This window comes from Dendrobates tinctorius, unplaced genomic scaffold, assembly GCF_039654945.1.
Source record: "Dendrobates tinctorius isolate UK_male_01 unplaced genomic scaffold, ASM3965494v1 ptg000003l, whole genome shotgun sequence".
NCBI classification, from domain to species: Eukaryota; Metazoa; Chordata; class Amphibia; order Anura; family Dendrobatidae; genus Dendrobates; species Dendrobates tinctorius.
The window spans coordinates 12,594,187-12,616,075 of NW_027361671.1; the positions used below are offsets into that span (position 1 = coordinate 12,594,187).

The window sequence follows — 21,889 nt, forward strand, 5'->3', positions numbered from 1 at the left end:
TTGAAAAAGACATTGTGTGAACTTAGCCGTTTTGAGTTTTTTTAAGAGGATTTGGAGAGTTTCCGGTCAGTTTCTACTTCCAAAACGAATAAAAACTGTGTGTCCATACCCAAACAATGAACACGTACACAGCAATTTGTTTTTACATTGCAGTGCATAGGTTTACTCTGTTTAGGACTTAACGTAAGCCCTTTACCAGGCGAGTTCTGAGTGGATCTGACTGAAAAACATGTTGTACATACCCTGAAGACAACGTGACCACTGAATCTTTTTTTTCTGAGATTTTAGAGCAGAAACTCATAAAAACCTTCTCAAAAACTTGGCGTTTTTGCTCACTGGCTATGTGAAATTAACATCTTTGAAAATCATGCAAACCTGCTGAGTTTTCCAAGAAGAACTTCAGAAAACTCTGTGGAGCTTTTTTTCCTGAACCATCTTTTGTATTGTTTTCTGATAATTTCCTGTGCATTTTTATGACGGTTTTAGCCACCGGCAGTTTTTTTGGACGGTCTCCCGTGGCATTTGTGACATCTTTTTTACTGTTGTAATTTTTTCGCTCCATTGAATAATGATGAAACACTTACAATTTTTTTAAGCAAAAAATTATGGCAAAAACCTGGGCATCTTGTCAGCTTTCTTATTGATTTGTAATGTAAAGTACAGTGCATCTTCCGAGCGAGGATAAAAGATGTTCAAAAACTTGAGCATGAGTAGCAAGTTGTTTTTACATAAAAATGCATATGTTACTTCTTTGGAACATTTTGGTAGGTTTTTCATGCAACTTCCAAGGCCAAATCTGATGTTGTGGGCTGTAAAAACTGAGCAATAAGACTAAGAGTTTGATGTTTGGAGCAGAAACTGCACGGAGGCTAAGTAAAAACTACACAAATCCTCCTAAAAAATGTGGAGGTTCTGTTCAGTTTCTGCAAAAAGACTTTGTGCGCACATACCCTTTCAGAGCAGGAACTGAGCAGAACCTCCACATTTTTGAGGCTTTGGAGTATGTGTATGTAAGGGAACACGCTGTTATCCCGCTGCTGCCACCAAGTTGTCAGGAACCAGGCAGGGGATCACGCAGATACCCGATTGTTGCCACCAATTTGTCACGAATTGGCAATCCGCTGCCTCCAATCGTCAGTTTTGCAATTGATTGACAATTGATGGACGAGACCACGGCTGCTTTTGCTACTAAGCAGGTTTTGTGCACTACCAGTGAACATATGGTATATACACATCCGATTCCAACACATGGGATATACAACTCTGGCAAAAATTAAGAGACCACCACATCAAAACCCTGTCATGGGCAGCCCATTCTCCAGACCTGAACCCCATTGTAAACCTCTGGAATGTAATCAAGAAGATGATGGATAGTCACAAGCCATCAAACAATGAAGAACTGCTTACATTTTTGCGCCAGAAGCAGTGTGAAAAACTGGTGGAAAGCATGCCAAGACGCATGAAAGCTGTTTTTAAAAATCATGGTTATTCCGCAAAATATTGATTTCAGAACTCTTCCTGAGTTAAAACATTAGTATTGTTGTTTCTAAATGATTATGAATTTGTTTTCTTTGCATTATTTGAGGTCTGAAAGCACTGGGGATTTTTTTTTTTAATTTTGTCCATTTTTCTTTGTCAGAAAAAAAAAATATAAATTTATTGCTTGGAAATTCGGTGTCATGTTGTCAGAAGTTTATAGACTGAAAGAACAATTTACATTTTACTCAAAAATATACCTATAAAGAGAAAAATCAGACAAACTGAACATTTGGAAGTGGTCTCTTAATTTTTGCGAGAGCTGTATATACACTTCAGTACTGTCACCACCACGCTTCACAATAACCCAAGAAAAACTAGCTGCTACCACCAATCGTTTATATAGGCCAATTGCACACCCATTTTGGTAACATACAACCTCACAAGGCTTCACGGTTAATAGAGCAAGAGGAAAGACGCTATTAGATTTTATTTCATCAGAAAAGTCGGCAGTGTTTATAAAAATATACAAAAGATATTACAAAAGGGGACAATACAGTATATACATCCACATAAAATTTAAGGGGATAATAAAAGAAAAGTACTAGACCTGATGTCATGAAAATGGCGCAGATCTTAGAGGAGAGCGCTCTGATTGGAAAATGGCACAGTCCCACAGCAAGCTGTATCTCCCAGTACTGAACAATGATTATAATTTAAAAACTGTTTTTATTAGATAAAAGTCACTCCCACATACCTCCCCTTTGTGACCTCAGAGAGGGTTGTTCAATGGGATGTGGCTCTAGTCCCAAAACATTATGTTATCTCCGATCGTCATGATATCTGTCCACCTGGAGGTCCTAGGTAGGAGATATTAATGCTATGTTTACCATCGTGATTTTAGCTTTCTACAGATAGATGACATGGCATATCCAACTTTGTCTATCTGGCTGATACTAATTCGGGGCTGATCGTTTGGCCGCAGTGCAATGCAACTTATGCATTACCTTCATCATCGGACCACGGTGTAAAAAATAAATTTCTAACTTAGTAAGGACAAGGCATTCATCCACAGACAAGTTGTAATATTAGTTTTTAGAGGATCTATATGTTCACGTTAATAATTTAGTTCCCCTTTTGATGAAGAATTATGATACAATACATAAAAATATATCTCCCATAACTATAGGACCTATGTCTGTCACAATAAAAAAACAATATTCATAACAGGACACAGGAGCCTGACTGTAATTGTCAGGTATTGCTTTTGAAGACGGGAAACTTATTTACCCATCTGAGGAAAGTATCATCTCCCAGCATGTGTCCAGACTTCGTGTCTGCTCTCCATCAAATAACTGTCTTTAATTACCTGTTCACAGCAGGAAGTCATAGAGAAACCGAGACAAATGTTTAGATTGTTAGCTCTTGTTCCCTTTTTCCAAGATATGATGAAGACATTCTTCAATCCTCACTATAAGGGTGACACATGCCCTTTCAAGAGACGGTTTTGATATTACTCACATTTTGCCATAACATCTATGACAGTGCACCAGGCTTAATTTAGACACCGATGCAGCTGCCAAGTTTTCCCAAGCAAAATTTCTGCATCAGGAAAACGCTGACAGTCATGTTCCAGAGGCAGCTTTGCCATCATTCTTTTATACTGTTAAGAGAGCAGGTGGCTCGAGCAAGTAACTTCTTTAAGTTTTTGAGGAGGTTTGATTTTTTGAGGAATTGGGGTATGTGTAAATGTCATCTTTAAGGCACAAACAGAACCGCCAAGTTTGGAAAAGTGATGCGGCATCAGGAAGAAACTGATGGTATTTCTCCTGAAACAGCTTTCCTGGTGGCTTTGCTGTTGTTTTTGCGGCAGCAATAAAACAGGGATCTTAGCTTTATATTTTAGGTATATAGGGCGGACAGCTTCCAAATGAATTGTCCGAAGAATGAACATTTCTTCATTTAATTGCTTCAAAGTTTCCAAAATCTGAAATAGTTACAGGAAGAGGCATAAGACAGAACATGTACACAGCAATTGACAGATGTGCACAACATTCATTTTTTGTGGATTTTTTTGCAAAACACTGTGTGCACAAATCTTTGGTGGGTTCCTGCCATTTCAGTTCAGTGGTTATGTGCACCCTGATTCTTTTTGCAGAAATTGAGCAGAACCTTCAAACTTATGAGAGGTTTTGAGGAGGATTTAGGATCATGGAATGGTAGAGTTGGAAGGGACCTCCTGGGTCATCTGGTCCAACCCCCTGCTCAAAGCGGGATTCACTAAATCATCCCAGATGTCTGTCCAGCCTCTGTCTGAAGATTTGCATTGAAGGAGAACCCACCATCACGGCAGCATGTTCCACTCATTGATCACCCTGTCAAAAAGTTTTTTCTAATATCTAATCTGTGTCTCCTCCCATTCAGTTTCATCCCATTGCTTCTAGTCTTTCCTTGTGCAAATGAGAATAAAGATGATTCTTCTACAATGTGACGGCCCTTGAGATATTTGTAGACAGCTATTAAGTCTCCTCTCAGTCTTCTTTTCTGCAAGCTAAACATTCCCAAATCCTGTAGAGTTTGAGTGCATACAGCCTTAGACCCCTTTCACATGTCCGTGTCTCTGGTACATGTGGTGACAGTTTTCACACGTACCAGAGACACGTACACACATAGACCCATTCAAATGGGTGGGTCTACGCACATGTCAGTGTGTTTCTACAGACCGTGTGTCTGTGGGCAAAACACGCTGACATGTCGGTTTTTTGTCGTCATTACGGACTGAAAAACATCCCACACACATGCACACGGAGAAAACACATTGATGTCCTCTGTGTGACACGGACAGCCGCCGGGGAAGAAGTACTACTGTAAGCGCTGTTCCCCGGTGGATGGTGCTGAAGCCGACTGTCATCATTCTCCCCTGCTCTGCCGGCGAGCAGAGGAGAATGATTATTATTAGTTATTTATATAGCACCATTAATTCCATGGTGCTGTACATGAGAAGGGGGGTTACATACAAAGTTATAGATATCGTTTACAGTAAACAAATTTACGATGACAGACTGGTGTACAGGGGAGAAAACCCTGTCCTTGCGGACTTACATTCTACGGAAATATTTTGTGAGTTGGATGCGACAGGAGGTGGCAAGAGTTTGGACGTGCGGTTTGAAGGACAGGGCAGAGTCGAGAGTTACTCCGAGGCAGCGGATTTCAGGTGTGGGAGAGCGCGTGATGCCATTTACCATAATAGATAGGTCGGGTAGGGATGATACGCGAGATGGAGGAAAGTTGATGAGTTCAGTTTTGTCTATATTGAGTTTTAGGAAGCGAGAGGTGGAGGTGGATATGGCTGATAGACACTCTGGGATTCTGGACAGCAGAGAGGTGAAATCTAGGCCAGAGAGGTATATCTGAGTGTAATCCGCATACAGATGGTACTGGAAGCCATGGAACTTTATGAGTTGTCCCAGGACAAGTGTATAGATTGAGAAGAGTAGGGGCCCCAGGACAGAGCCTTGAGAGACTCCAACAGAGAGAGGGCAGGATGAGGAGGTAGTGTGGGAGTAGGAAACGCTAAATGTGCAGTTGGAAAGGTATGAGGGAATTCACGACAGGGCAAGGTCTTTGATGCCAAGGGAAGAAAAAATCTGTAGCAGTAGGCAGTGGTCGACTGTGTCAAAGGCAGAAGACAGGTGGAGAAGGAGGATGGAGAATTGTCTGTTAGCTTTGGCTGTAAGTAAGTCATTACTAATTTTGGTCAGGGCAGTTTCAGTGGGGTGATGGGGGCGGAAGCCAGATTGGAGGTTGTCGAGGGAGTTAGATGAGAGGTGGGAGGAAAGTTGAGCATGGACATGCTGTTCAAGGAGTTTGGAAGGAAACGGGAGCAGTGATATGGGGCGATAGCTGGGCAGAGCAGTTGGGTCAAGGTTAGTTTTTTTGAGGATGGGTGTGATGGTGGCATGTTTGAAGGCAGAGGGGAAGGTACCAGAAGGTAGCGATAAGCGTTAAAGTCCGAACGACAGCAGGTGGTGGCTTTTGGGACTGTTACCCCCATCATCCAACACCTGCTCTCGCTAATAACAGTGACAGAAGGTGCGGATGATGGGGGTAACAGTCCCAAAAGCCACCACCTGCTGTAGTTGGGACTTTAATATAACGCTCATCATTCTCCTCTGCTCGCCGGCAGAGCAGGGGAGAATGATGACAGCCGGCTTCAGCACCTGCCGCCGGGGATTAGCGCTTCTTCCCCGGTGGCTGTCCTTATGGTACTGATGCGGCACGCGGTTGCCAAACGTAGTACACACATGGACATCTCCGGTATCGTTTTTTCTGGTTCCGGAGCTATACGGACATGTGAACGGGGCCTTAAGGTAATAGCACGTTGTTTTGTGAGGACATTTTGGAACAGAAACTGAGCCCCCGTGAAGCTTTCAGGAGAAAGACCACCATAATTTTCGCGAAGCGGCTTCGCGTGTTAACACTCATGTGCACATACCCTTATGGTTACGCTGATTTTTTCCCGGTAGGTGTTCGTTCAGTAATGTGGCCGGGGGATGTTTTATAACGCCATTTACCTGAAGATTAACCCTATATCTGCCGGTAAACATAGAATCATAGAATCGTAGAGTTGGAAGGGACCTCCTGGGCCATCTGGTCCAACCCCCTGCTCAAAGCAGGATTCGCTAAATCATCCCAGTCAGATGTCTGTCCAGCCTCTGTTTGAAGACTTCCATTGAAGGAGAACTCACCACTTCTCTTGGCAGCCTGTTCCACTCATTGATCACTCTAACTGTCAAAAAGTTTTTTCTAATATCTAATCTGTCTCCTCCCATTCAGTTTCATCCAATTGCTTCTAGTCTTTCCTTGTGCAAATGAGAATAAAGTTGATCCTTCTACAATGTGACAGCCCTTTAGATATTTGTAGACAGCTATTAAGTCTCCTCTCAGTCTTCTCTTTTGCAAGCTAAACATTCCCAAATCCTGCAACCTTTCCTCATAAGACAGGGTTTGCAGACCGGTCACCATTCTGGTTGCTCTTTTCTGAACTTGCTCCAGCTTGTTGATGCCTTTTTTAAAATGTGGTGCCCAAAACTGGACACAATATTCCAGATGAGGTCTGACCAAAGAGGAGTAGAGGGCAATAATGACTTCACGTGATCTAGACTGTATGCTTCTGTTAATACATCCTAGAATTGCATTTGCCTTTTTTGCTGCTGCATCACACTGTTGACTCATATTCAGCCTGTGCTCTATTAGTATACCCAAGTCTTTTTCACATGTGCTGTCACTTAGCCCTATTCCTCCCATTCTGTATATGCTTTTTTCATTTTTATTGCCCAGATGTAGTACTTTGCATTTCTCCCTGTTAAAAACTATTCTGTTAGTTGCTGCCCACTTCTCCAGTTTATTTATATCTTTTTGAATCCTCTCTCTTCTCTAGTATTAGCTATCCCTCCTAGCTTTGTGTCATCAGCAAATTTAATCAGTTTACCCTCAATTCCTTCATTTACCGACGTGACAGGTTCCTTTAAAAATTGCAAATTACTTGTAAAGAAAAGAATCTTTGTAGTTTACTTATTGTTAAAAATCCTTTGTTCTTGAGAGCGGAGGATATTTCATTTTATCGCGCACAGCTCGTTGCCCTGGTTACCAGCCACCTTGGCAGTCTATCAGTGGTGACCGGTCTCCTAGGTGACGAGCGCTTCCAAGCTTGTCTCCCTGCGCCCCTCTGATGCTGCAGAGGTAAAGCTGTCTCTTCTTGCACAGGTCAGGCGCTGCTGTCACTCGCCTCTTGGCAGTGAGCTACAGGCTGATAGTGACCGCTGCAGCCAATCATTTTATTTCCTGTCAGTTATGCACAGATAACAGCGGCACTGACTTGACGAGTTTTAACATTTCCAGGCCGCGCAGTGTTATTAGGTAGTATGATTACTCTCCACTTCTGACCCTTCCTGCTGTCTCCTCTGCTTTATACCAGCATCAGTATTATGTATGATACGCTCATGTAATGTCACGTTTTATGCGGAAACCCCCGATAACCTTCCTCCCCTCCTCCTGACCTTCGCTGCACGTCCTCACTATGGACGTACTAACAGGGCGTTACGGAGAGGAAGAAGGCGCTGGGGTCACCGGGAGTTGTAGTTTTCTGCCGTGCAACTACTACAACAAGTAATGGGCAAGAGAGTAGTCAGAAACTACATATCCCAGCATGCACCTGCGCGGAGGCAGTATAGTGCTTCCGGCTCCTCCCCCGGCTGTAGCGGAAGCTTACTAGAGCTGGAGGTTACGGTCGCTGTGCAGTGTCTCCTTGTCCGCCATCATGTTCGGTCAGGCAGTGCGCAGGTTCACCACCTCTGCCATCCGCCGCAGCGGCCACTATGAGGAGGGCCCGGGCAAGGTACATGGAGGGAGCGAGTAATGGTTGCTGTGTGATGGGGTAGACTGGTGCGGCCTGTTTTCTGTCAGGCCTCACTGTGTGCGGGGCGGCCTCCTCCCGGGTTATGCGCGGGCAGTGAGCTACAGTGGTGATGGTCGGTATTAGTGCGAGGAGCTATGGATGATGCGGCACCTGCAGCACCGTCTGCACTGGCTCCAATCTGATCGGATGTAGCTTTACCGACATTATTTTTTATGAACAACTTCTCATATCACGGACTCATTAGAAACCCATAATGAAGCATTGAGACTGATACATGTAATGTGGAGAGATGTGCAGTCCCTGTACACGGATGACATTACTCAGGAATCTGTAAGAGTTTATTCAGCTTCAGAAACAAGTTATTTATATAGCGCCCACATAGTCTGCAGCGTTCTACAGTTTAGTCCTGACACAGGCAATGAATTCCGTACAAGGTAGGACAGGTCAGTCTGTTACATTAGGAGTGAGGGTCCTGCTCACAATCTGCCAGGGAATAGGGGGCTCTATAGGTGAAAAGTGCAGGTAATTGTAATGGGCGTTCTATATAAAGCTGCATGATCCGGTCACCAGCCGGTGTGTATAAGTGTGATTATCCAGTGCAGTTGTAATGTGCAGACAGATGCATAGGAGGGAGCAGATTATGAATAATTTGGAGGGACCGGGGTTGAGTTAGGTTAGTGAGCTGAGGTGATAGGCTTGTTTAGAGATGTTTTTAAAGCACACTTAAAAACATGGGGGCTAGGTATCCGTTGGATCGTCTGGGGTAGTGCATTCCGGAGAAATAGTGCAGCACAGGAGAAGTCTTGGGAGACGGAGGTGTGAGGTTTGAACTATGGAGGATGTTCGTCTTAGGTCAGTTTTCAGAATGGAGGTAACTGTAGGGTGATAGAGATGAGGGAGGAGATTTAGGGTGGTGCAGAACTGTGGTGGGCTTTGTGGGTGAGAGATGAGTTTATATCGTATTCTGTAGCGACTGGCACAAGGTGGAGGCATCGGTGAAGCGGCTGGACAGAAATACAACCCTGGCTGCTGCATACAGGATGGATTGCAAAGTGGAAAGTTTAGTAAGGCCTCTTTCACACATCAGTATTTGTATGCCAAAACCAGGAATGTCTCTAAAATAAGTAACAGGAGTCAGTCTTTCAATTATACTTTTTTTCTCGGTAAGTTCCATTCCTTGCTTTGGCATACAAACACTGATGCCAAATACTGACCAAACACTGACGTGTGAATGAGCCTTAAGAGGGAGACCAATCGGAAGAGAGTTGCAGTAGTCCAGATGAGAATGAATAAGAGCGACAGGAAGAGTTTTAGCAGTTTCAGAGGTGAGAAAAGGTCGGATTTTGGAGATGCTTTTAAGACTAATGGAATAGCTAAACTGACTCTGATCGGATGGTTTAACCTGTTGCTATTGAGCGTCAGGACTGGTAACAGGTGTACCCTTAAAGGGGTTGTCCACTACTTTTGTACTGATAAATGGGATCGGTCATCTGTATCCGATCATCTGGGTTTCCCCAACTCTGGCCACACAAACTGCATGGGGTTTTTATACTGCAGCTCTGTCTTGTGGATGCCGGAAGACGGGTCAATGCTATAAACGTCCTGGGAAACCTCTTTGACTGGAGTTTTGTGTTAAACTTGTGGACCTTAAAGGGGAAAATGTGTGAAAAGTGAAAAATGATCAGTGCAAACATGAAGGTGTTGTCTTGCAAGCTCAAGGGAGTTTGTCAGTTGGTTTCTGATGTAATTTGAGACGAGCATGATGTCGGTGCAGAAATCCTAATTCCAGCAATGTCGCTTAATGGGCTGATTGCTGTAGTTTTGATAGTTCACTTTTATCTGCATATCTACTAGTTCCCTGTGTATAACCCCCCCATGCACACAACTGATCAGCAGCTCTCTGTGTGACATCACTGGAATCAGTCTTTCTACAACATTCTGCTCTCAGATTTGGTGGCAAAAACCTGGTGCGATTCCCTTTCAGCCTCATCTTTTCCCATTATGATAACCTAAGTAAGGTAATACCAGCGACTCCTCACCACCCCACACGTGCACTTTATTATGTCCTGATGTCAAGCGTTGCTTTAGTTTCGTGCGTATGCCCTTCTCTCATGCTGGTTTTTTAATTACTTTCTCCCTTCTCTCCAGAACCTTCCCTTCTCTGTTGAGAACAAGTGGAGACTTCTAGCAATGATGACTGTTTTCTTCGGCAGCGGTTTCACCTTTCCTTTTATCATTGTCAGACATCAACTATTGAAAAAGTAACAGGTGCAGAGAATGTAAAGGTATGTGACTGGTGTATAATCCTGGCCTTCGTGTGTGTTGTGTTTTTTTTTTTTTCTATTGGACCCTGTGCATCTCCAGTCCTGGCTGTCATAAACTAGATGTCTGAATTGCTTGCTCCTCTCATCATTAGTCGCCATTTCAGTGTAACTGCAGGATTTTAGGATTTTATTGAACAAGGCAGGTCTGGTCACTGTGTTAAATGCTGGTAGGATCTGAAATTTAGAGAGGTTTTCCTAAATAAAAGTTATCCTATCCATTTGATGGGTGATGACTTGCTGATCGCTGGGGGTACAACTTTTGGAGTCTCCTGTCATACTAAGGATAGAGTTCTGCAGAACCCCATCTTGAAAGGAGTAGAGCTGCTCCCATTTGGCCTCTGCACTGTTCATAGTCAGTGGGAATTCCAGAAATGGCTTACAGTCTCATTCTTGGGATTGCTGGGGTCCCATTCTTTAAAAGAACCTGTCAAATGAAAAAAAGCTATTGACCTGCAGTTATAGGGTTAATCTGCAGGTTAATAGCATTATTAACCTGCTTGGTTCCCACACTTAGCCGAATGCTGCGGGAAGAAAATGAACTTTATTCCCTCCGGTAGTGTTCCCGTTTCAATCACTGGGTTGCCGCTGGCGCTGGTTCAGTCACTGCTGAGTATACAGATGGTTGGCTGTAACTGCCCCCCCAGCCTTGACTAACAATGGCTCTACATTGGTGCGGGCTGTCAGTGCTGGTGGCGCGGCTACAACCATCACTCTGTATACTCACTCCCCACCCGTGACTAGTTCCCAAACTGCTTCTGTGAACTTCCACCTGTGCCTGCAGTCCTACCTGCTGAGATCCTGGCCTAACACTAAGCCGCCACTTATTCCAAGGACAGAAATCCAGTATATAACTGTGGTCCGAATAGCACTGTAAAGTGATCTGATGGACAAAATCCAAGTATTTGCTTTACCATGCTCTACAACCAAGAATTGCTCACTGTTCCTTTAGTTTGCATATGTTCTCAAAAGGTCTTCATTTGGATGTCTACAATGGAGATAATTGCTAGAGTTGGCAATCAATTTACACGTCCCATTCCATCAGCCATGACTGATCTGTGGCCAGTGGAATGGGAGAGGGAGTACAATCTCCAGCCTAAAGCTGGAGTCACACATGGCAAACTCGCTAGCGAGATCGCTGCTGGTCTCATCTTTTGTGACGTAACGGCAATCTCACCAGCGAGATCGCTGTGTGTGACAGCGATCAGCGAGCGGCCCCCCTGCTGGTATCGCTGATCGCTGTAAGAAACCTCTGGACATTGAATAGAATTAAAATAAAAAAATTGTTGTCCTCACCTTCCGACGTCCCGCGCAGCCTTCCTCTCTCCACACTCTGGTCCCAGTAATCCTTCGCGCTCCCGCGAGACCGTGACTCTCGCGGTCATTCTCACAAAGGATTCCTGGGACCGGAGCGTGGAGAGAGGAAGGCTGCGCGGGACGTCGGAAGGTGAGAATAACAATATTTTTTTATTTTAATTCTATTTTTTACAGGGATGGCAAGCGATGCCGGGCGCTCTGCATCGCTGTGCTGATCGCTGGTGAAGCTGTCTGACAGCTCACCAGCGATCACATAGCGACTTGCCAGCGATCCTGACACCTTGATATCGGTGTCTGTATCGCTGGTAAGTCGCTATGTGTGACTCCAGCTTAACTGCGTCTGTGGCTCTCTTTCACTTCTGACCTGGCACAATATCACGCCATGGTGGCTAATCAAGAGCCACGAAAGCAGTTAAGAAGACTATGCTTTCTCACCCTTTCCAGAATTCTTTACTCAGTGTAAATTGCATCAGTAATTAGGATGTGGCTCTGCTCGCATCCATTAGGAGCCTATGTGGTCGGTAGTAGCATCGTATGACTGAAACGTCAGTTTCAGATGTATTTGGTCTTCGCACTACAGACTCATGCAGATTCTAACTTGAGGACTGGAGAAATGCAGGTTTCCAATACATATGTGCATGTGATGATGACATGTAACTGTATGACAATTCATGATACTGTAAACGCTTTCTGATGCACATATCCTTTTCTTAGGCTGTGCTCACACTTCCATCTAGACATTTTGATTGGTCAGTTTTGTGGAAGAGACAAATGAAATTTACATAAGTGATTTGTTGCCTAACTGAAGCAGAGAGACTTTATGGATTATTATAGGGTTCTGTTATGTGTCCTTAAATCGGAAGAAAAGGCTCAGCGTGCAGAACTACATCTGCTCTAAAAACTGGCACACAGTCGGAACCCATGATGAATCTTACACCTTGACATATGGGCAAAGGATATACTTTTGGGTGTTTAATTCACTTGTGTTCCATTTAGATGGGTCCTTCGTCCTGTTTTTGTGGAAGTGTGAACATGGCCTAAGATATTTATAGTTTGCAAAAGAGTTGGTGGTTTATTTTTATTCCCCTCATTCCAAATATATATATTTTTTTTTTTCCTCAGGTGCAGTGGACCGTCTGAAGCAAGTCTAAATATTCCACCATGCTAGACATGGGTTGTAAATAAACTAATTACACACTTCTCTGCTTTGTTTCCTTTCTTAATGTACGTGATTGTAGGGAACTTGTCACAATAAAAATGCTGTTGTAATATTCTGGCATTGTGTTATGGAGAGAGACTTAGGTTTATGGGAAAAGCTGCATGTTTTTAAATTGCTGCGCATACTTGGCTTAAGGTTCCAAAGGGTGGTCTTTAATTACTTACACAGCCTGCCTGTATGTGCACACATACAAAGGTAGGAACAATGAGTGGCCCACTGAACTGTTGCCACTTTCCTAAATAAAGCAAGTGGAAATGTTAGAATAGTTTCTCTGGGATGTTTTTTCTAACAGATAATTTGATCAATGATTTTTTGAGTGCAGCTTTCTGTGATAGCAGTGTCTTGTCTGATGACTGACCCATGATTTTAAGTTCCTTTATTATAAATCTGATACATGGCTGTAACTTATAAAAGTTCACAGGGAAATATTTTTTATCAATTTTATTTTTTCAAAAGTGTAGCCATACCAACAACATTTCTTTTATTTCTTTCATGGGTTAAAGTACAACTTTGCTTCACCGCTTAGGCTATGTAAGACTATATCTTAACTGTCAACTTGTCTTGTAACCAACTTGTTTTGATTGCTAGAGGGCTTTGCTTGTTAAACGATTATTTATCTGTCATAAGGGTTTTATACTGCTCTCTAATTGCATGTTTATAAAGGTGCTTTAATGCTGCTACAATCTTTACCTGGCAGCTCTCATCTTCCTACCTTTCTCGGCTCCTGTTTCTAGGTCACTCGTGCTTCAGAGACCGGAGCCAGCAATGGAGAGGTTGTAGGAAGGAGCAGGAGCTGTAAGTGCAGCACCTGTCCACTGCACTTGTAACTTAGTAGCATACAATCTCAACTATGGATATCTCTAAAACAGCAAAACAGATTAAGAAAGAGATGTAAGGATTTACTCAGTGTTAAGTTACCTTTTTATTTACATTCAATTAATTTGGGTATAAAATCTTGGTGACAGATTCTCTTTAACCCCCTTTACGACCTAGGTACATGCAAGGTTGCCTTCCCCTGTTTTTAGCAGTCTTTGGCAATAAGCCCTCAACTTTTGTCGCGTCAGCTGATATGCGCCCCAACGGCCACTGGTGGAATCGTGATCCATCCGCTGCTGTTAACATGTTAAATTGAGCTGTTAATCTATCGACATTTAACATGATCGCACCAGAAGCATGTCACAAACCCTGTCCATTGGCAGGAGACTCCTGTGACTGTCAATACCGGATAGCGATGAGCGCCGCCCAGCAAAGAAAAACCCAAGGTGGTGAAGGGGTTAAAAGTAGTCGGACCATTCGGTTAAACCCTCCTAAGTCATCTATATGGGCATGCTGGTAATAGAAAGTTTAATAAAATAGTATTAGTGGTCCAAACTCTCAGGGTATGTGCAGATATGCTCAGGAATTGGCAGCGCCTTGGACGCAGCTCATGGTCGCTGCGTCCAAAGTGCTGCCGTCTGTTGAACATGGGTGAATCTGCATGTGCTCACCAAACTGTGTGGATTCACCGCATCCAATAGACTGTGTGGGTGAAACTTATCTATTGGAGACTTGATTCTCCGCAAGAGAAAGACATGCTGTGGTCTGGTGAGACACTCCGCATGTCTGTCTCCACAGTCGAGCCGCAGGCGTCTGGACTCATAGTGGACATGTGATTTCTTGAAATCCCATCCACTATGCTGTAACAGTTGGACGCTGCAGAAGTACACAGCATCCAACTTGCAGCATTTACTGATCGTCTGCACATACCCTTATTCCAGAGAAAATCCACGTTTTTCTTGTAAATGAGCTGTTGATCCTTCTGACAAATTCCCTTAATGAGCAATTGTATTGCTGACTCGGCCATAAGCATTCTATTCTATATTGCCCATGGTAGTCGTTCAACCTTAACTATGCATATTCTGTATCACTGGGTGATGAGCTATCTAAGCAGCTGTCCTGCTAGCTGTGGGATGAGAGAGCACGCTCTTCATTGGCTGCATGGAGAGAGGTGGAGGGACATCACCACTGCTAGGCCCCTTTTACAGTTTTTTTTTTTTTTTTTTTTTTTTTTCTTCATCGGTCACAATCCGTTGACTTGACAGAACCATCGCAGATTGTGAAAAACTGATGCGACGAATCCGTTTTTCCAACGGATCTGCTAGTCGGTCCATCGTAACTGTTTTTTTTTTTTTTTTTTTCAGCTGTTTCTTCAGCTTTTTGACCGATCCATTTTTATAAATCTCCCACAGACAGATCTATATAGGTGTATCCATAAGTTGATAAATAATAGGGCTGATGTTTATTAATGAACAATATTTTTAATATTCATAGCCTAGAATGGGGCCATGGATATTGCCCTCGGCTACAAATACCAGCCCGAAGCCGCCCCAGAAATGGTGCATCTCTAAGTGCCAATTCACTTAGCCCATCTCTTCCCACTTCCATGTAGTGGAGGCATATGGGGTAATAAGGGGTTAATATCACCTTGCTATTGTAAGGTGACATTAAGCCCGGTTAATAATGGAGAGGTGTCAATAAGACGCCTATCCAATATCATCTTATATTAATAAAGGGTTAAAAAAAACATAAGAATAAAATATTTTATTGAAATAAAACACATTTTTTCAATATTTTTTATTTTACTCCTATCCAGTCGAAGCCATCGATCCCCTGCAAAAAAAAATAAAAAAACCAACAATATACTCCCTGTCTGACGTAATCCCATTAAAGGCAAAAAAATTGATGACAGATTCCCTATCTGCTGCGGCCACTGGCATCAGGGGCTTATCTACAGCATTCTGTAATGCTGTAGATAATCCCCCGATGTTACCTGAAAGAGAAAAAAAAAGAATTGGATTATACTCACTCGGGGCGTTCCGGGTCCAGAGGGAGTTGCGGTCCGGTCCAGCGCCTCTGATCTTGCAGCGATGTCCTCTTCATTCCTGGCTGTCGCAGCTCAGGACGGCAGAGCAGAGTCCTGTAGTGCGCAGGACCTCTTCCAGCACCTGCGCACTGCAGTAATCTGCTGCCCTCAACAGGGCAGAGCAGTGCGCCTGAACCGCTACGGCCAGGAATGAAGAGGACGTCATCGCTGCAAGATGGGAGGCACCGGACCGCGACTCCCTCCGGACCCCGAACGCCTCCGGGTGAGTATAATCTAACACTTTTTTTTTTTTCTCTTTCATGTAACATTGGGGGCTTATCTACAGCATTACAGAATGCTGTAGATAAGCCCCTGATGCCGGTGGCCGCAGCTAATAGGCAAAAAAATTGATGACAGAATCCATTTAATAACGATTGTCCTATGACTTTCCCCTATAGAGCTGTCACATCAGCGGAGATGAGCCTCTCGCTTTACGGCACTACAGCGTGAGAATATTTTCATGCCGTAGTGCCGCAAAGTGACAGGTGAACTCCGATGACCTCTCGGCGGCGGAGTTACAATGCGGAGGATTATCTCCATCATTGTGTCACTGGATCCCCTGGAGGGTGGTCGCATCAGCTGGTGTGACAGCTCTCAACGGGCTCTCAACAAAGAATTCCTGATGGATTCGGCCAACGATGGATGAAACGTGCGGCCATCAGTCTTAATCCGTCGCTAGTACAAGTCTATGAGAAAACGGATCTGGCGGCATTAGTCGCCGGATCTGTTTTTTTCCTCTTCGCCACGACAGCACCCACTGAGAGAGGGGATCCGCCCCGGAACAGGAAACCTACAGAGAGATAAATGGGGCGGTCCCCCTCGCTCCCTCAGTTTGGTTTCCTGTTCCTGGAAAGGAACCCGCAGAAGAGGATGCCTGGTCTGGTAGCTGCCTGCGTGCAGAATATGAGCAGCAGGGGCCCCAGGACCGGAGGCAGCGTCGGGCGGAGAGGTGTTCCCCCCCCCCCCCCCCCCCCCCCCAGAGCTGGTGTAATGCAGGTGAGGCTGGAGGTGACAGTGGTGCCAAGGCTCACTGGGGACATGGCTATAACCCCCCCCCCCCCCGAAAGGAGAAGGGCTTGAGCGTGTGTGCTGAGCGGCGCACTTGGAGTCATACCTGCGGCAGGAAAGGATCTCGTGCGTGGAGGGGGGGCGCAGATGCGTGGCGTCGCCGGCCGCATCACTATTTGCGGTGACCCAGCGCTCCCCAGGAGAGGCAACCCGGAAGTGTAGGAGGACTTCCGGGATCAGGCAGAAGGCAGAGACCGCGGGACAACGCATGCGCAGTAGGGGGGGGGGGGGGAAATGGTGGACGACAAAAAACAAAAAAGAAAGGAGGAGCAGCTATAGCAAAGGCTTTAAAAGGAGGCCACAGACAGCGCTAGTGCGCAGTCATGTCGTCCTTAGATGACCCAGCTTCGCTCCCATTAGGTCAGCTAGTGGTATCCCCACTTGGCAGTAGACAGAGCAGTGCTACAAGGAGAACCAATAGCACCAGAAAAAGTGGCAGCTCCAGGAAGGAATCTAGTGGACCTTCCAGGCAAGATGAGCCGTTAGAGAAGAAACGCAAGGAAAAGAAGTCGTCCCATGCCTCGCCTCAGCCTGAGTCTCGGACACCGCAGTCGGTAGTTGCTGACGAAATTCACGGGTGAGTGTTTTTTTGGTCAGGATAGATAATTGATGGCCTTCTCTTTCTGGTCCATACCCCCTTTAGGCTAAAAGAACAGAGAAGGCGAAACATAGAGAGTGTGCCTTATGTTCGCAGCCCCTCCCGGATGGCCACGCAAAGAGATTATGCCAATCATGTATTGAGGAGGCCTTACAGGAGGAATCCTCACGAAAGAAGGAGGATATCCGGGCAATGATAAGAGAGGAACTACGGGCCTTAGGCGGCTCCAGTAGTCTAGGGGGTCACTCCTCCGTGAGAGAAATACGTTCGCCTAAAGGAGGAGTCTCACTGGCGTCAAGGTCGCCGTCAGATACCGGAGAACTTGATTCCAATAAGTCCCAGGAATACCCTTCCTCAGAGGACGAGGATCAGACGTGTTTCCCCACGGACAGTGTCAGTAATTTAGTGAAGTCCGTCCGAAATACCATGGGGTTGCCGGAGAGTAAGGACCCTAAGACCCCTCAGGACATAATGTTTGCGGGTATTTCCCGTAAAAAGGTCCGAGCATTCCCAGTGGTCCCAGCTGTAAAAGACCTAGTTAAGAGGGAATGGGCGAAACAAGGTCAGAGAACCTTCCTCCCCTTAACGTCAAAGCGTAAGTATCCCTTTGACGATGAGGAGTTAACAGCCTGGTCGAGAGCCCCAAAGGTGGATGCGGCAGTGGCCTCTACCTCCCGTAGATCCTCCTTGCCGGTAGAGGATTCGGGAACTTTGGCTGATTCTTCGGATCGTAAGACCGATACATTCCTCAAAAGATCTTGGGAAGCTTGTACGGCAGCCATTAAGCCCGCAATAGCAGCCACGTGTACGGCAAGATCAATGTTGGTGTGGCTGAATGACTTGGAGGACAATATTAAGAATGGAGTAGCTAGGAATAGACTTCTTTCCTCTGCCCCTCATTAAGGGAGCAGCGGCCTTCCTCTCCGACTCCTCCACAGACTCTCCGGTTATCAGCTAGAGCGGCAGGACTGACCAATGCTGGCAGGCGGGCCTTATGGTTGAAGGGGTGGAAAGGAGACACAAACAAAAACTAGATTGTGTGCTATACCCTGCCAGGGTAAGTACCTGTTTGGCACGGAACTGGATGAGATTTTGACAAAAGCGGGGGAGAGGAAGAAGGGGTTCCCTAACCCGTATGTTCCGTTCAACAGGAGGGCCTACAGGAAGCCGCCGTTCGGTAAAAAGAAGGACTTTAGACCCCAGGACCGCTGGGGAAATAAGGACCCCAAGCAAAGAGGCAACCTATTCGGGAAACGTCCCTTCAGGGGAGACAGATCCCGATAAAACCGTTACACCGGTAGGTGGCAGGCTATTAAGATTCAGCCGCCAATGGATGAAGGTGACATCAAACCCGTGGGCCTTAAATATTGTGTCATCAGGCCTAAAATTAGAATTTGTTCGGTATCCACCGAACTCCTTCCTATTGACTTCTATGAAGTCCCGATCACAGCAGGAAGCACTGGAGATGGAGATTGCAGTACTGCTAACTAAACAGGTCCTAGTAGAGGTCCCAGACGACGAAATAGGGATGGGCTTTTATTCTCTATTTTTAGTCCCAAAACCAGATGGCTCTTACAGGACTATAATAAATTTAAAGAAACTTAATACCTTCCTAAGACTGAGGTCGTTTAAAATGGAGTCGATTAAGTCTGCAATAAAGCTTTTGTTTCCCAGGTGTTATATGGCAGTCTTGGACCTAAAGGACGCCTACTACCATCTCCCCATATATCGAGGGCACCAGAGGTTCCTGCGGGTAGCAGTCTGGTTCAAAGGTCGGATTCAGCATTTCCAGTTTGCGGCAATGCCATTCGGGCTATCCATGGCTCCTCGGGTATTTACAAAATTGATGCTGGAAGTAATGTCGTATGTAAGGCTGAATGACACCCTAGTTGTCCCTTACTTAGACGACCTACTCATAGTGGGAAATTCTGTTTCACAGTGTGAAGCGAGAATAGCTAGGATTATCTCATCCCTACAAACACTGGGTTGGCTAATTAACTGGGAGAAGTCCAGACTAGAGCCAGTGACCTGTCAGAGGTTTTTGGGCCTGCAAGTGGACTCAGTAACTGAGGAGTGCTTTCTGCCGAACGCCAAAGTAATGGCCATAATCGATAAGATACAGAATACTACAGGAAGACCCGTAATATCATTGAGACAGGGTATGTCCTTGCTGGGGTCTCTGATATCGTGCATTCCAGCGGTGCAATGGGCTCAGTTCCACTCCAGAGAACTGCAGTGGGCTATTCTGCAGGAGACAGACTGCAGGGGCGGCTGGAAGGGAAGATGTCCCTATCGCCCGAGGTGGTTGAATCCCTAAAATGGTTAAATCCTTCCAATCTATCGAAGGGAGTACAGTGGTGGGTGACTCCCTCCAAAGTACTCACCACGGATGCCAGCCCCTTAGGTTGGGGAGCCCACCTAGAGGAGCACATGGTACAAGGCTGGTGGCGTGAGAATGAAATAGAGGCCTCCTCTAATGTAAAGGAACTGACAGCGATTTTTTACGCGATATCTCACTTTCTCCCGCAGTTAAGGGGCACCCACGTAAAGATCCAGACAGACAATACCACCGCAGTGGCCTATATAAACCGGCAAGGAGGCACGCGGTCAATGCCACTGATGTCTATCGCGGGAAAGATCCTGGAGATGGCCGAGGTCCATCTTCTCTCCTTGTCAGCGCTCCATATAAGAGGAGTAGACAACTCCCGAGCAGACTATCTCAGTCGCCAGGCCCTATACCAGGGCGAGTGGGTCCTCAGCAGACGCGTCTTCGAAATGATAGCGTCAGAATGGGGCAGACCGGAGATAGACCTATTCGCAACCAGAGCCAACAGGCGCGTAAGAAGGTTTGCTTCTCTCTACAGGTCGGACAACCCAGACATTCTAGATGCCCTCCAAGCACCCTGGGCATTCCAACTAGCCTATGCCTTCCCTCCAATGGTGCTACTACCAACAGTAGTCAGGAAAATAAGACAGGAGAGGGCGAGGGTCATCTTGATAGCCCCGTTTTGGCCAAAGAGACTGTGGTTTTCATGGCTGAGAGCCATGTCGGTAACCGACCCGTGGATCCTGCCGCTGCACCAGAATCTTCTCTCGCAGGGACCCTGCTACCATCCACAGGCCAAAACCCTGCACCTAGCGGCCTGGAATTTGAAAGGGAGCTACTGAGGCAGAAGAGTTTCTCAAAGAACCTAATCAATACCCTGCTACAAAGCAGGAAGGAGTCCACGACAAAAATATATGCTAAGGTGTGGAGGAAGTTCCTGGCCTTTCACCCAACAAAACTAGCTGGTGAAGTACCCATTACGGCCATTCTAGAGTTTCTACAAAAGGGCCGAGAACTGAGACTCTCAGTAAGCACTCTTAAGGTCCACGTGTCAGCCCTAGGAGCCCTATTTAACTATAACGTGGCAGCAAATAGATGGGTGACTCGGTTCATCTCGGCTTGTCAACGAGCAGAACCGGTGCATATGCCTTGGCTACCAGCGTGGAACCTTACTCTAGTTTTGGATGCCTTCACTCAGGCACCGTTTGAGCCCATAAGCTCAGCATCAGTAAAGTGCCTCTCATTGAAAACGGCTATGCTGGTGGCCTTAGTATCGGCCAGGAGAGTGAGTGATCTTCATGCTCTATCAGTAGACCCACCGTTCCGGTTAACAACACGAGACAGTCTCATTTTAAAGATGGACCCGTCCTATCTGCCCAAACGGGCAACTAAATTTCATAGATCTCAAGAGATATGCCTACCTTCATTCTATGAGAACCCGTCAACACAGGACGAGGAGAAATATCACACCTTAGATGTGAAAAGAGCCGTGCTAGCCTATCTAGATAGGACCAGTCCCTGGAGGCAGAGTAGGTCTCTTTTTGTCTCCTTCCAGGGCAGCAGGAATGGGTCTGCAGTTACATCAGGCACGATATCCAGATGGATTAGAGATGCGATCACAATGGCGTATCTGACAAAAGGAGAAGACCCTCCACTGGGGATTAAGGCGCACTCCACTAGAGCCATATCATCCTCCTGGGCCGAGAGGGCGAACGTCCCAATTGAACAAATATGTAAGGCTGCAACCTGGTCTTCTCCGTCTACCTTTTATAGTCACTATAGACTAGATTTGTCCTCTACCGAGGATCTAACTTTTGGTAGATCAGTCCTTAACACGGTGTGCCCGCCCAAGTGATTATCTCTGGAAATCTCTCAGTGGGTGCTGTCGTGGCGAAGAGGAAAAACCGGATTACTTACCGGTAATACTCTTTTGTAGAGTCCACGACAGCACCCGCTCACTTCCCTCCCGTAAGAATTTTTCACATATGGGTCTCCTTGGTGGTGGAGATTGTGATTTAAGTTAGATATGTGATTAAACTTAGTGAACATAAAACTACATAGGGGTAAGATAGATGAATTGCCCAGATAAATTGACTAAAACATGTATGGCGGTTCCTCCGTTGTTCTCGGTAACACAAACTGAGGGAGCGAGGGGGACCGCCCCATTTATCTCTCTGTAGGTTTCCTGTTCCGGGGGCGGATCCCCTCTCTCAGTGGGTGCTGTCGTGGACTCTACAAAAGAGT

At 45.6% G+C, this 21,889-nt stretch overlaps 1 protein-coding gene and 1 non-coding gene across 2 annotated transcripts; both read left to right on the top strand.

The window, feature by feature from the left end:
• Positions 1-7,709: 7,709 nt before the first annotated feature.
• COX7C (cytochrome c oxidase subunit 7C) lies at positions 7,710-12,732 on the top strand. Its single transcript, XM_073584016.1, has 3 exons — positions 7,710-7,873; positions 10,043-10,179; positions 12,655-12,732. The coding sequence occupies exons 1-2, from the start codon at positions 7,796-7,798 to the stop codon at positions 10,157-10,159; spliced, it is 195 nt and encodes a 64-aa protein (XP_073440117.1). The 5' UTR covers positions 7,710-7,795; the 3' UTR covers positions 10,160-10,179; positions 12,655-12,732.
• LOC141080660 (small nucleolar RNA Z39) lies at positions 12,167-12,230 on the top strand. The gene has a single exon (XR_012228983.1). It is a non-coding gene; the product is annotated as a small nucleolar RNA Z39 (small nucleolar RNA).
• Positions 12,733-21,889: the final 9,157 nt, after the last annotated feature.